The sequence below is a fragment of the Lactuca sativa genome, chromosome 6, assembly GCF_002870075.4.
Source record: "Lactuca sativa cultivar Salinas chromosome 6, Lsat_Salinas_v11, whole genome shotgun sequence".
Classification (NCBI taxonomy): Eukaryota; Viridiplantae; Streptophyta; class Magnoliopsida; order Asterales; family Asteraceae; genus Lactuca; species Lactuca sativa.
The window spans coordinates 199,571,528-199,588,038 of record NC_056628.2 but is presented as its reverse complement, the minus strand read 5'-3'; the positions used below and the strand labels follow the sequence as shown (position 1 = coordinate 199,588,038).

Here is a 16,511-nt window from a genome sequence, read left to right as displayed (position 1 = left end):
TTATAAATACCAAAATCATTGAGCCACTTGAACTTCTACATATTGATCTTTTTGGCCCATCTGCCATTGAGAGTGTTGGTGGTAACATTATATTTTGGTTATTGTAGATGATTTTTCTCGATTTACCTGTGTTTATTTTCTTAAACATAAATCAAATACTACCTTGAGGTTAAAGGATTTTATCAAGCCGATCGAAATTCAATTGCGAAAGCCAGTCAGGAACGTTCGCAATGATAACAGTTCTGAATTCAAAAACCAAGTGCTTGAAGAATTCTTGACTGAAAAGGGAGTTGCTCACAACTTCTTTGCTCCTTACACTCCTCAGCAGAACTGAGTCATTGAAAGACGAAACCGATCTCTTTGTGAAGCTGCGAGGACCATGCTTTAATTTGCGAACTTACCGCTGTATTTCTGGGTTAATGCGATCCGAACAACCTGTTTTACTCAGAATCGATCCTTAATCAACCAAAGATTTTCAATTACTCCTTACGAGATTCTTTATTAACAAAAACCTAACGTTAAGTTCTTTCATGTTTTTTGGTTCTAAGTGTTTCATTTTCAACTCCAAAGAGCAAAGGAACAAATTTGACGTGAAAGCAGACGAAGGAATTTCCTAGGGTATTCTCTCACTTCGAAGACATATAGGGTTCTAAACAAGAAATCCAAAAAGATAGAAGAAACCTACCACGTCACGTTTGACAACAACTATCTCAAGAAGCATCAGAAGTCTACCAGTCCATCTGAAGAAAATTTCCCATCAACTCCCTCACAAACGATTCCTCTGCTGAACTTGTATGAGGAATTCATGAATTTATTTGATGAGTCTGAGAAAGCCATCACTTCCGAATGAAAGGCTAAGGATAACCAAGAGGATGAGTTAAAGAAGATAATAAATGACTCCGTAAAAGATCTCGAATCCGAAAGGGAAAGTCCGAAGGATCCAAATGTCAACAATGATTACGAAGACTTCTGAAGTTCTTCCCCAGATACAACCTTATACTACTACATTCCAGGTGGAGGGTTCAACTTCAACCTCCATATTCGAAACATCTGTTGAGGGGGAGAATTCAAACCCTGAATTCAGTACTATCCAGGGGGAGAATCCTATTCCGAACATCGAGTCACATGCAAACTCCCAAGGGGAGCCTGAGAATGAAAATAATGACTCCGACGCTCAATCAGAATTTGAAGATGTGAATGCCGAATTGGACCCAACTTATAATCCAAACTACCCACCATTAACCAAATGGACCAAAGATCATCCCAAGACTCAAGTTATCGGAGCACCAACTTATGGAGTTGTCACGAGAGCTCAACAAAAAGCGAATCAAACTACATTATTTTCAAAGATGGAATTTTGCATGTTCAATTCATTCATCTCCAAAATTGAGCCCAAGAATATAAAGATTTCTCTTGATCACTCTGATTGGGTGCAAGCTATGCAGGAAGAGCTTAACGAGTTCGAATGCAACAAAGTATGGAGACTGATTCCAACTCCAAATGATGCTTCTGTGGTTAGTATGAAATAGGTGTTTCGGAACAAGCTTGAAAAGGAAGGAAATGTCATCCGGAACAAAGCTCGGTTGGTTGTTATAGGATACTGCCAAGAAGGCATAGACTATGAATAGACATTCGCTCCGGTTATGAGGCTAGAACCTGTTCGCATTTTCCTCGCCTACGCAGCTCATAAGAACTTTTAAGTCTATCAGATGGATGTAAAATGTGCCTTTCTAAATGGTGAGTTAGAGGAAACGGTCTATGTGGAGCAGCCATCGCGTTTCGTAAATGAGAAGTATCCAAACCATTGCTACATTTTGAATAAGGCTGTGTACGGTTTGAAACAAGCTCCTCGAGCATGGTATGAAACCCTTACCCGATTCTTAAAACAATCAAAGTTTAAACAAGTCTCGGTCGACCCAACCTTCTTTCGTAAGAAAGATGGTGACCATATGATGATCGGCCAAATCTATGTTGATGATATCATTTTCGAATCAACCAATCCTAGATTGACTGCTAAATTCCGAAAGTTGACAGAGACTACATTTGAGATGAGCTCAATGGTTCCTATTAATTTTTTCCTTGGTTTAAATATTAGACAGAGTTCGGAGGGGATTTTTATCAACCAGGAAGCCTACACCAAGTCATTATTTGCGAAATTCAGAATGGTAGGAGATTCACGAGTTAAAGTCCCGATGGCATTCGGAACGTGGCAAATCATCCTTGGACAAACCTACAGCGGATATTACTCTATATAGGCAGATGATTGGATCATTAATATATCTAACATCCATTCGACCAGAAATAATGTTTGCTGTTTGTTATTGTGCTAGATTTTAGGTGAATCCTCGTGAACCTCACATGACTGTTGTGAAGAATATTTTGACATATCTGAAAAGATCATCTTCTCTCGGAATATGGTATCCGTCAAACTCTGGATTCTTTGTAAGAGCATTTTTGGATGTTGATCTAGGCGGATGCGGTCTCGATCGTAAAAGCACTTATGGGGGTTGTCAGTTTCTAGATGGCAAACTAGTAAGTTGGCAATCAAAGAAACATACGTGTGTATCCCTATCAACTGCAAAAGCTGAATACATCGCAACTGCATCATGCACTTCGCAAGTGGTCTGGACGCAAAGCCAACTTTGAGACTATAGCATAACAATGAAGATGATTCTACTCTATTGTGATTTAGAAAGTGCAATTCGGATTTGTCAGAACCCAGTGCAACATTCCAAGACGAAACATATAACACTTAGGTATCATTTGATAAAGGATCACGTAGAAGATAGTAACGTCGAAGTACATTTTGTAAGATCCTCTGATCAACTTGTTGATATCTTCATGAAAGCCTTGCCTGAAACAACCTTCAATCGTATTCTACAAGGCTTAGGAATGATAGAAGCAGAATCTATGCCAAAACCATCTTCGTAATCGAAATGCATCACTTAAGTTCCAAACCGATCCAAACCCTCGGAGGTACTCGTATCTCATTGTTCACACTTCGAACGGGTTCGAGCGCTCGGAATGACTCAAAGTCTACTGTTCATATGGAACCCGGAACTTCATGTATCCTTGTATAATATGTATTTTCGGTATTTTCTTTTCTGGTTTTATTTTCTTTTAAGAAACTTCAAAATACAAAAATATTTTTCTTTTATGTATTTGTTTCTTTTTCAAGAAAATCCAAAATCCAAAAATATATTTACTTTCTTGTTTATGTTTTATCTTTTCAGAAAATCAAAAACTCCAAAATATTTTTTGTTTTGTTTATTTGTGTGCTATTTTTTTTTAAATATGTGTTATCTTAGGTACTTTATCGTCACTACAATTCAGAATGATGTATATAACTCCGATTCTATGTACTAGCTAAGTGTCCCTAGAAGCATGCTGTTGCATGTTGACCAAAGCCTCTAAGACTCTATGATTAAGCCTTAATGAAACTTTCACTCCGAATGTTTCTTCACAATCAGGCTAATATTCACATAAGTCGTTGAGCTACCTTACTCTTCTCATATTGAGTTAAGAGTAGACTGCTTAGTCATTCGCAATATAACAGAGGTACATTTTTATCTGTGGAACCACCTTTAACAGTTCTATATATTACATTCGCTTTCACACTAGACTCTCAGAGTTTACCACTGATGTTTATGGTTACATAACTTCTATGTTAATGATCTTCGAATTGTTATTACCACAATTTGAGTGAAACCCAAAATCCGAATCCTATCTATGAATTGACATTGAACATTTAACAAGTTCAATATTATTCACCATGGAATTAACGAATATCAACCTTCATGGTTTTGTACCTTGGAATCTCATTATTTTTATTTTTGTGAGATCTTAATGAAATGTTCTCGTCCTAAGACATTTCTTCCCAATAGATCCAATTTTTATTTTTCCTTGAGATTTCCAAATTATCTAGCCACTCAAATAATTCCAAATCATACTTGTTATTATGGTTACACTGGTCAGACAAGTACTTCTTCCATACTTTCAGACTTATGTTGAGTTTCGGAGTTTGGTTGAAGCTAATCCACCCTTTAAAGTCTAATGAACAAAAGCCTTTCACTATTTCTCAACAAATAGTTGATCGTATTTCAACGGAAAGCCATGCAAGCACTTCCGAGTCTCTATTGACTCCGAAGGAAGAGATCGTTGCCCGGGATCCATATGCTTTTGTGTTAATTTTTAAAACTGACATGACAGAATCCCAAATATATATATATTTTTTTATTTCTTTATCTTTGGCACACTTATGCACGAAAATCCTCGTGATTTTTCAACTGTCTTGTTCTAACTTCCGAATGATTCTTTCAAATCCGAGAACCGGTTCTGGTGAATTATGTTGAATTACGAACGTCCAAAACTGAAGCGACGGTTTACAAGGGATAAGCTTTCAAATTAGGCGCGAGAATTTTCGAAAACCCTGACATCATAAACGTGGGATCTAGTTGATCCGGTTCTCGTTTCAGCCGATTGCTAGGGTTTTCTCAAGCTAGGGATCTAGTTGATCCGGGGTCAATATCTTCTTCTGCAATCCTGGAGATGTTCTACCAGATGGGTTATGTGGGAAATCTCTCCATTTTATCCAAGTTCAAGAAGCCCAACCTACTTCCGATGTGGAATGGACTCTTTACCATTCTCTTCAAAAGTTTTTCAGAGCGGTCACAGGCTCGAACTGTGGAAGTAAGCTTTTTTGCACTATAATCTACGAACTTTACCATGGAATCAAACTATATTATGGTTCCATCCTTTGGGCACAACTAGTTTAGAGTACTCTTTCCACAACATGTCACTCAGAGATTTCTTGTGCTTGGTTATGGTCCATCATCGTCCAGAGAGCCATTACTAAGCTCAACATTCTGGTGACTGAGGGGTGTATAATAGTAGCTATTTCGATCTTTCACACTTTGAACTTCATCGTGTCTGATCCTATGAAGTTTTCCTTTATTTGATCTCTTCTAGAGGCAATGCTCAACTGTGTTCCAACAGACAACGAGCTTATCAACAAGTATAAGAAGAAACCTAATCAGGTCCTCACCATTTAACACCTGAGATGCACAAGGCTTTGGAGGAAGCGAACAAGGCTAAAAAGGGAGGTAAGCGAAAGACGAAAGCTGGACCTTCCGAACCAACTCAAGTTCCGAAGAAGAAAGTAAAGAAATCGGCTCGCAAGCCAAGGTCTCCTACTCCTGTTGTTGAGGGGATTTGGAGTCTCATACAATTTCAAAAATTTAGCAAATAGTGCAAGTCCAACAAGAAACTGAATATACAACTACTCAATCCAATCCACATGTAACTTTTTTGATTCCCACCTCTGTTCCATTAACAGAAGATCTTTTTACGTGGCTTTACTCCTCTATCTTCTCCTACTACTACATCTACACCCATCTCTACACCAATCACCATTGCTCCATGTACGAATATATCTGTGGGGGTCTCGCAACCACATATCTCCATCACTCAAACCACTCCTCTTTACACCCAATTTACCGCCACAACCACCATAACCACTAGTACACAACCAATAACTGTTAGCGTATCTGATATGAGGGCTGGTGCTTCTGGTGTTACAATCGGTCCTAGTTCTACCCCAATCTCACCTTTACGCGATGATGATCCTGATATGATTTTTGGTGACGATTGGGATGATTTCCAAGACTTCCACTACAACCCATTCAATATTCAACCATCAAAGTGATGACGGAGATGAACCTATGACGAAGGGGCAATTCAAAGCCCTCAATGAGAAGTTGGATACTTTAATTGAGTCTTCCAAATCATCATCTAGAAATGACTACACCTTTGAGTTTGTCAAGGCATTAATCAAGACTCTCACCAAGGAGCATTCCAAAAGTCTTGATGCCTCTACAGAAGCTATAGAAAATTCAAAAAAGACCGTTCGTGATGCAACCGAAAAAGTCGAAAAACTAGTGAATGATGTAACTGAGTTTATGGTGGACTTTTGTCGATCCTCGGAAAAAAACACTGAAGCTGCGAATGAAGTCATTACGAGTCTTGGCTCGACTCTTTAAACTGACAAAACTGCTCTCTCAAAGGTTTGCACTGAAATTCAGGCTGATAATGCTGAGCTGCAAACTTCTATTACTTCCCAGCTTGATAAGCTTCAAGAGGACCTTGTTATCGAGTATTCACTTATGGATAAACTTGCGGTGAAAACTAAGAAGATCAAAGTTCTTTCTGTGCAACTGTCGCATGCACAACAACAGAATGATGAGCTCAAGTCTGAAAAGGCTGTGATAAAACGTTGTATTGGAGATGTTAACCAATACTTACTAAATCTCATTGACACTCGTGATTCTTTACTCATGGTCTCCGTTTGCTAACATCTTGCTGATAAACTTAAACCCGTCTTCTCAATGCTCAATCTTTTAGAGGATGTTTCAGAGTCTAGCTCTCTTCTGAAACAAAGGGGAGAAGAAAAGCAGGCATCTGGTGAAGAACTCAAGAAACCAACTGGTGGCTCTGATGAGCATGAGCAAAAACCAAATCCAAACGATCCGAAGGGTAATGAAGCTTCTGGGTCAAAAGGAAAAGGAAAGTTGATCGATGACGATGATGAAGAAGAAGATTTATTAGAAGAAGATCAGCTTAAAAAGAAAGAAACATGACCAAGAGCTTGACGAAGCTTAACTTATTGCAACGGAAGTTGAAGCTCATAAAAGAGAGGCTCGTGATGCCCAGGTCACTCTCAAAACTCAGAAGTCTTTATTCCCTCCTTGGTCTATGGAGAGGATTCTGAATGAGGCGATAGACAATTCGAATGTATACTAGTTGGAGCCAATTACTTCGTTTGAATTGGAAAATACTTCGGAGTCTCAACTTGACTTTCCAATAACTCTGAAAGCTTTCCTGTTTAGAAGCTTTGACAGGATTGTGAGAGCACTTGATTCGGACAACGATGTTCATCAGATGCTTATCTCTTTTTATCTCAAGCACGGAAAGCCTCAATACCAATCCTGGAGTTCAAAGAAAATTACAGCTGTGAAAGTCATCGGGCCAATTGAAATGGAAAGCTTTATCAATGCTAAATTCAAAGTTTTCCATGGAGCAAAAAGCTTAGTTTTTGAGTTTTCACTCGCAGACTTGCCGTGCCTTAATCCATATGATTGGATTTACTTGTTCCATCTCTTATTAAAGGATGAACAAAAATTCGAACCCATCTTGGCACATCTAAAAAGGATGCTGATATGCTACATCCAAGAAGTTGGTAAGATTGATCTGGAGATTGCGAACGTGCTCCGAAAGAAACCCATAGTGCTGCCTAAAGAAGCTCCGAAAGACCTTGACAAGATGAAGCTGGGAAGGATTCTAAAGGATAATTGGAGTATGACATTCGAAAAACGAGATAGAGCTAGTGAGAAATTTCAGAAATATTGTTTCTTTCTGCCTGACAAGCATTTGTATTCCACTTCGTGTCTGGAATATGTTTTCGGATTAGCAGAAGCTTACAAAGGGAATGATGTTGCGGATAAGAAGTGCTTCGCTGATATGATTAAATGGTATATTTTGATTCGCAAAACCTTGCGTGGTCTAATGCTGAAACTTTTCAAGGTTCAGAAGCGTATCCAACAGTGAAGAATTTTCCTTCCTTATTGACACAAAGGGGGAGATTGTTGGGATATTTATGGTGTTGTGTCAATATTGATTATGCATGTATATAGTATTTATTATTATTATCGGATTGGGCCTGTCCATCTGTCATTATGATACTAGGGCTAGACCATAAATATAACATGCATGAATTGTTTTAGGGTTAATGTTTTTGTAGCTCTACGTATCCTTACAGAGAAGTTCTATCGAACTCTTCTAAGATATTGATAATTAAGCATTCGACACTCTTTCAATCACATTCAATCTTTGTTCTTATTGTTTGATTCTTCTAAACTGTTTTGAATCTATTGATCATTGTTTTATTGTTTCAAAACTTTTGAATAACTTGTTTTAGGTTTCAAATTGAAAGGCTTCTTGAAAAACTTTTTCACTTTATTATTTGAATAAAAAGCTATTGCTTCGTCACCAACATTCACAATTATTCCTTCATCTTCCGAACTTTCATTCTTAGCAAACTCAATCTCAGCTTCTTTGTTTGTCACCTTAGACATCAATGCTAGGGGACCACCCAAACTGATTCTAGTTTCCTTAACAATCTCATTTACTTCCTGTTCTTGAGTTTTCAACTCAATGTAAAGATCACTAAGAGAAAGATTGTTGAAACATTGTTGAGTTTTTATCATCAGACCAACATTGTGCCACTCCTTACGAAGTCCCATGAGAAAAGTCACATTGTACTGCATTGTTGATCCGTTGACTCCATACCTGCTACACTTGAAGATTAACTCATTCAGACGATCATAATAGAGCTCAATTTTCTCACCTTCTTTTTGCTTGAATTCACCTAACTCAAGCAAACATTGCTTAACAGAACTCTTCTTGGTTTTCTCGCTTCCTTGATACTTTTCCTTTAGTGTATTCCAAATTTCCTTAGCAATAGAACATCCACAGACATAATTGTACACTACAGCTGGAAGCAGCAGATCCAATATTTTGTAACGAACTCGAACATCCGACATCAACAGTGATACATTTCTAGAGTTCTCCATCAATTCCATTCAGACAGTCTTCCATCCTATCCACCCATTGATCATAGGTACTCAGGGATCAACATAAAGATTCTGGTTGAAGAACCAAGGAGATGTGAATAAGAAGTAATTGTTTTCATATTGAAATTCGCCATTGTTGTACGAATGAGTTTTGGAAAAAGCTTTAGAAATTAAGATCTGATGGATGAAATTTGCAGAAATCAAACTCAAAACACTCGATTAACAAATTAAGAACATAATCAAATCAAATTAGATGATCTGAATAGATTTTCAGAATCACAAGTGCGGAAATTTTGAATCTAGAATGAGATTCAAAAACTTTTGAAAACCGGAGAAAATCAGAGATCAACTAAATGCATCCTGCTCTGATACCAAATGTAGTTGTTATTAATTGAATGTATGAAATGAAATCTGAGTATGAATTAAAAGAGAACACAGAATCGTAAATAATTCTAATTTGGCTCAATATATTGCTTTTGAAGATATAGAAAAAATAGAGTACAAGTAGCAGTGACTTCGAAAAATACACCAACTCTAATATCTAACCCCTATTTATAGGGATGACAAAAGTAACCAAAAAAGTACATAAGGGCTTATACATTCACGCTTTGACATTACAATATACCTTTATGCAAATAAACAATACTGACTTTGATACTAACAAAAGACATAAGACACTTTGACACCTTACAACTATTTCGAACCTAACAATATACCTTAATGTACGTGAGAGATGGAAGATATCTTTAGGATCTTGAGTTAAATCGGAAATTCAACCCACATAAAGTAAGTGAATATCTTATAAATCGGTCTATCAACAATTTATATTCTTACCATAATAATCAGATTTAATGATAACATTATATATATTTATGAAGTGGTTCCATATTTATCCAACACACATCTCCTTGGGAACACTCTTCAAATGGAACAAGTTTTTAAAACTACCCTACCATGGCAATATACCGCCACCCTTATGGAACACCTTGCAAACACCCTTATGACACTAGACTTGGCAAACAAAATCTACAAACGATTTCTTATATGATATGAGCCGATGTGTTCTTTAAGGCGCAACTTAATTAATGATTTCGTTGTACTACTTGTCTACTTCAGTCTAAATGCACGAATATGGTAAAAATGCGTTGATGAACTGGTTACCGGGGGTATGTAATCGAGCCGAGTACTGCCAAGCTCGAAACTCGGCTCGACTAAAAACTTGGCTCGTGTTCGACTCAGCAAGCCTTAATTTTTAAGCTCGAGTTGAAGCTTTATGAAGTAATCTTGACTTTTGCGCTCGACTCGACTCGATTACCTATTAAAAAAACAAAATTATATTAAATTGCAATAAAGATACTATGTTGTTCGACGACTCTATAATATGTAAATAGGTACTTATAAAATAAAGATTAAAAGTCTAAATATAAATATGCTCGATTAAGCTCGCTAATATCACTAGCCGAGTATTCCAATACCTGAGCTTGGCTCGATAATGTACATAGGTAGCTCGACTCGAACCAAATCGATTTCAAGTCGGTCTCGAGTATCTCACGAATTGTCTTGACTCAGTTACAACCCTATCCCTACCGGTTACCAAAGTACACACTAAAGATTTCACAGTATTATATGCTTCAATAGATAAAGTTGGTATCTACTCATTTAAGCGGAATATGCAAGGCAATAAGTACATGGTTATGCTTATATATGAAAGTGAAATATGGCCCTATTCTAGTATATCACATTCAGGGTTATTAATTTATCAGAATTATTTATTTATCAAACAATAATAATAAATGATTTGTTTTTCGTTTTTTCTATATGTTGCCGACTACAAACATATCAAACACTACCATTTTGTCACTTCACTCAATCCTTAAATATGTATCGTATTTCAAGTAATATATTCATCATTTAAATGAGACGATGAATGTTAGTTAATCACATATTGACTAATATTCTATTTGGAATTGTATGTTTATTGTATGAAATATTATTTGATGTTTACAAACCTAACAATGCGGTGTTATTTATTTAAATATGTATGGTACTTTAGTGAACATACTCATCTTAAATATTACTAAAAGAGAAACCTTATGACATCATTTTAAATAATCTGGACCATTGATTGTATTTTAATCTTATTTTTTCCACCTTTAGATCAAATTGCTGACATCATCTTCCCCATATGGAATGTATTTAATTTCAATAAATGCTTTCCAATCATCAATCAATAACATACATTCGTTGAAATGAAATGTATTTAATTCCAATAAAAGCTTTCCATATTTTATATCTTGAATTTTCAGTTATGAAGATTTTAATATGGTCAATTTTAAAAACATATCACTAAAAAATCATTTCAATCTAGGCCTTAATATCAACCATTAATATAAATCTGTTTATATTAGTAAACCATTAATATAAAATCTTTTTTTATTAGGAAATCATTAATACCGAAAAATCATATTCAAATTATCACATACATATACGATTCATCATTGAATCCGCGACTCACATTTATTTTCAATCGTTTGTTTTCTTCAAAACTTCTCCTACAACATCATTAATATTGCTTATAACTTCCATCATCATTCTCTGCTATAAACATTCGCTCTTGTGCGCTAGAAGGTCAGTACCTTCTTTCGCTTTTTGTATTTTTTTTTTCGATTATTTTTTGTTCCTATATCAAATATATGTATTCATATATTTCGATTTTCTTTGTCACAAATTACATGAAATCAGTTAACTACTTTTCTGAAACTTTTCAAATAAACATGAAAATATATTAGGTACTTTTAACAAAACAAAAATTAACTATCTTGGAAATTGACATTAATTACGAAAATGTTATTTTTATATATTAGAGATGATTATGATTTTTTTTAATTTTTATGTCATAAGAATCCAATTAATTTTGGCATGATTTTAAAATATCATTGAAATTATTATGTTTTTGTATATCATATCAACCTACTTTTTTATCTTTGTATAGTAACAATAAAATTTATTAATTTACACAACAAATATAGATATTTCAAATTTTGTAATATTATTATAACTTACAAAATACAACTCCCTCCAAAATAAATTTTCGTCAGTAATTTCATGCATAATTTCAACAAATTTAAATTTGTATTTTCTTTATATAAATTTTTTTAATGATCCTAATTTTTTTTTTCTCTAAAAGTATATCAAACATTTACGTCTTAGATAATGCTGCCCTATTATAATTATTATTTTCCAAAAATATATCCGTTTAATGAGGAATTTGATATAATAAAGGAAGTGAATGTTAATTAAAATGATATATATATATATTCCATAATTATTACATGAGTTTATTCAAAAAATTTATATAAAGGTGTAAACATTAAACATTTTTAAAGTGAAATTTCAGAATACATACAAACGATAATGTTGTACAATGAAATATAAAATTGAATAGACTGAAAATTTTTTTATTAAAACAGTCAATCTTGAAAATAACATAGTTATGAAAATTATAAAGTAAGATACAAATTATAAGATATTAGGAGATTTGTAAAAAATACATTTAGTAAAAGCGTTACGATTATTATAAAAAATAAGACCGTTAAGATTAGTGACAATACAATATATAAACTAAATTATCATAATAGTAATGAAATGTCATTATTTGATATTTCATATAATTGAAAGATATATCAAATTACATTGATGATATACTAAAATTATTCAAAGTTGCGCCAAAACTAATGCAAAGTTCTTGCGAACACCAAATAAATAAGAGCAAACATAAAAGCTAGCATTTATATTTATAATTAATTTAAAATAAACCAATCATGATTTAGAAAAGAATCTCCATTGATGATATACTAAAATTAAATCTATATAACATTTAACATTTTATAAATTATATTACATAACTTTATTTGAATAAATGAAATAGTTGTCAATATTTAATGTAATAGAAAAAACGGTATATTGGTTGTCAATATATGTTTAAATTAGGTAACATTATTATGCAAGGAACGACTAATTAAAATGCTTATAAATATATAAATACCATAACTATATGAGACGAGGAAAGTCGTTCAACTAATAAAACAAAAAATGATGTCTACAAAGAGATCTTTCAGTGATTATATATATTTATCGTTTTCAATGTATTTTCTATACATTTCAATAATACCAATAACCATATATTTTTTTATAATCATTATACAATATCTATAAACGATTATATGTTTTTTTATGCGTTTCCCACGTTTAACGCGGGCTATAATCTAGTTATTTATTTAAATAAAAACTTATAAAATAAATGAAGACGAAAAATTTAATGCTTTCATTTATACATAATGAAATACAAGAAATCATAAATCCCAAACCATAATCGTTAATGGACAAAACCCCACTCAATGGAGTAATTTCCGATGCTTCTTTCTCTCAAATACGTAAGTCATCAACCATGACTCGCCTGACAAGTAACCCCATACCCTAAAAGGTAAACACTAATCGACTATGGCAAACCCAATGGAGTTAGTGACTTCATCCTTGATGATATACGTAAGGTCTAGAACCAGGATTATTGAAACAAACACCAATGATACCAATTTTTTCAGATCCCTTCATGATAAGCAGTGACTCTTTTAGATCCCTTACGCTTCAACTTTAAGTACCGTATATTAACAAAACAAAAGATAAACCGACTAAAAGTCCTAAACAAAGACGTTGCTTTGATGCATATATTTTTTTCAAGAAATCTAAAAAAAAACACATCAATATACTTATTTTGAGGTCAACATCATAAAGCTTAACATATAGACAAACATATATAACATATTTTATTGTGTAAAATTAAATGTGAAAAATATCATAAAACACGGTGGCCAGAACTCGGAATCCGATGTATATGTTCGGAATACGTTTTTCGGAGTTCGATGAACATGCTTGAAATACGTTTTCCGGAGTCCGATATTCTTGTTTTCATTATAAATTAAGCTAATGATATTGAAAAGAAACTTACAAAAACGCAATTAAATCTCGATAAAACGTCATAAAAGCCAGGGTGTAATTTGTCTAGAAATGTTTCGCTGAAGATATAATCTTTGTTCTCTAAAGATTTTTTAGTGAAAGACAGAAATAGTTGAACTTTATATAACTAGTTACTTCAAAAATGTCTCATTTCCGTAAAAACTTAACTTAATCGTTTTCAATAATATATAAAAAGCATTTGATCTTTTTTATGAATATCCTTCGATAAGTTTTGCTGCAGTAATTAAAAGAAGATAATATAACATCTAACCTCTTTTTTTATACATTTTTTTTTTTTTTTAACTTAGTTGTGTTGTGCCTCCAGAAGGTTTTTTTGACTTATTTCCTTAGTGGCTAGCTAGCACAGGTATTTCCTCAAATGTCACTAACATGGTGACACGTTTTTTTTTTTTTTGAACAGCGGAATCACACGTGTTTGACCATCTTACGATTAAATGTTGAAAAACGAACTAACAAGAATCATTTATCTAGTGGTGTATGATAGGGTCCCCAGCTATCAACTAGCATTAGAATCGCCTCAAGTTTCATTACTTCATCCATATCACTCCAAAAAGATAATCATGGATTTACTTCTATCATTCATAACCTTTACAGCAACTATATCTTGTTTCCTGTTTTTTGGTCATCTGGCGTGGATAAGAAGTGGAGCTAATTACACGAGCAGCAAAGGATTAGCAAAGACAGCACCTGAAGCACCAGGCTCATGGCCGATAATTGGTCACCTCTATCTTTTATCTGGTTCTCAAGTTCCTCACAAACTCTTAGGCTCTATGGCCCACAAGTTTGGACCAATATTCACCATCAAACTTGGGGTTAATCGAGTCCTAGTTGTGAGCAATGCAGAAATGGCTAAAGAGTGCCTAACCACAAACGATAGAGTCTTTGCAACTAGACCAAAGTCCATGGCAACTGAGCTGATGGGCTACAACTATGCTAATTTCGCTCTTTCACCACAAGTATCATACTGGCGTGAGATACGGAAGATAGTTGTTCTTGAACTTGCCTCTCATCATCGCCTTCAAATGCTTTCACAAATCCGAGCCTCTGAATTGAAGTCATCCATTACAGATTTGTATAAAGATTGGAAGACAAATAAAGGGTCATCTGAAACGATAAAGGTTGATATGAAACAGTGGTTCAGGAACTTGATTCTAAACATGACTGTGAGGGTGATCTTTGGGAACCGATTTTCACCTGGAGAACAAAAGGAAGTTGAATTTAAGAAATCCATTAGATGGTTTTCAGAACTATTGGGCGCGTTTGTACCTTCTGATGCCATTCCATGGTTGAGGTGGATGGATATAGGAGGGTATGAGAAGAAGATGAAGAAGACAGCTAAAGAATTGGATGTTGTAATTGAAGGATGGTTAGAAGAGCATAGAAAGAAGATGAACTCAACACAACATGTAGATGAGAGGGAAGAAGAAGAAGAAGCCTTCATGTCCGCTTTGTTGTCTCGTGTTAAAGAACTTAAAAAGGATCTTTTTGGCTTCAGCACTGATGCGATTGTGAAAGCTACATGCTTGGTACTATTTATTGGTAATCCTTAAGTTACATATCAAAACAACAGTTGTGAGTTTTTATTGCTTTTATCAGGCACTTTTAGCTGCAGCCAGCGATACCACAACAGCGACTCTAACATGGGGTTTAGCTTTACTGGTCAGCAACCCTGTTGTGTTAAAGAAAGCCCAAGAAGAGATCGAGAAGCATGTAGGACGAGATAGAATGGTTGAAGAGTCGGACTTGAAGAACTTGGTCTATCTTCAAGCCATTATCAAAGAAACAATGCGACTTTACCCAGCTGGGCCACTTTCTGTTCCTCATGAGTCTACAGATGACTGCATCATAGGTGGTTACACTGTTCCTAAAGGGACTCGACTTTTCGTAAATATTTGGAAGATTCAACATGATCCTGAAATATGGGAAGATCCATTTGAATTCATACCCGAGAGATTCTTCACAAGCAAAAAGGAAATTGATGTGAAGGGTCAACATTTTGAGTTGATTCCATTTGGTAGTGGTAGAAGAATATGCTTGGGAATGTCTATAGGGCTAAAATCTTTGCAGTTGATATTGGCTAATATCATACATGGATTTGAGTTCAAAAATCCATCGTCTGAAGCGGTTGACATGACTGAAAGCCCTGGATTGACAAATCTCAAAGCCACTCCACTTGAGCTTTTAATTGCCCCACGGATATTGCCGGATTTTAACTTAGTGCCACCATAGGCCTCCACCACTCCACTGAGCTCTTTGTTGTACAGTGATTTGAGTTGGATGCCTGTCATGTTATGTAGAGTTTATCCCTATTGTTTTTATACAACCAATAATATTATAATTGAGGTATGTTCAATAAAAAGAATTGCATTTAGCATCAATAGATAAGGTGATTGTTCATGGTTCTTGAAATAAGAAAAAAGTAGAGGTGACTACTATCGACCTAACCCGTAATCCAACACTGACGACCCACCTCGAAAATCGACGGGTTTGGGATGAGGTTTTGATCCGCCAACCCGTCAACCCGTGTAACGTCCTAAATCAAGTACGAATTGAAACCCTCGAAGAATTTCTATTTTGGCATAAATGGTCCCTTGAGTACGCTGGGCGTACTTATGAGTACGCTTAGCGTACTCTACATGAAGGATCGCGGAGGAGTCTTACGTACACCGGGGTACGCCGGGCGTACGCAACAGAGGGCCAAAACCCTAAATCTCGGACTTGTCCCCTATTTAAACATCTTTTATCCTCTTGGACCAAACCCTATCAGTCTCTTTAGCCTCATTTCGTCTACCTTCAACTGAGATATTGTGTGAGGGGGTTTTGAGCTTAAGGAGTGAGTTTTGTGGCCAT

The 16,511-nt window shown here is 35.1% G+C and overlaps 1 protein-coding gene across 1 annotated transcript; it reads left to right on the top strand.

The window, feature by feature from the left end:
* The first annotated feature begins 14,062 nt into the window (after nucleotides 1-14,062).
* On the top strand, nucleotides 14,063-16,046 carry LOC111914105 (cytochrome P450 CYP82D47). Its single transcript, XM_023909842.3, has 2 exons — nucleotides 14,063-15,187; nucleotides 15,258-16,046. Exons 1-2 carry the CDS (start codon nucleotides 14,096-14,098, stop codon nucleotides 15,888-15,890), a joined length of 1,725 nt encoding a protein of 574 aa, XP_023765610.2. The 5' UTR covers nucleotides 14,063-14,095; the 3' UTR covers nucleotides 15,891-16,046.
* The last annotated feature ends 465 nt before the right edge of the window (nucleotides 16,047-16,511 follow it).

Excerpts from the sequence above, each read along its gene's own strand:
- LOC111914105 (XM_023909842.3), top strand. The coding sequence starts at position 14,096 with ATGTTGAAAAACGAACTAACAAGAATCATTTATCTAGTGGTGTATGAT. Across the intron at positions 15,188-15,257 it reads TTGTGAAAGCTACATGCTTG|GCACTTTTAGCTGCAGCCAG; the intron begins GTACTATTTATT and ends TGCTTTTATCAG.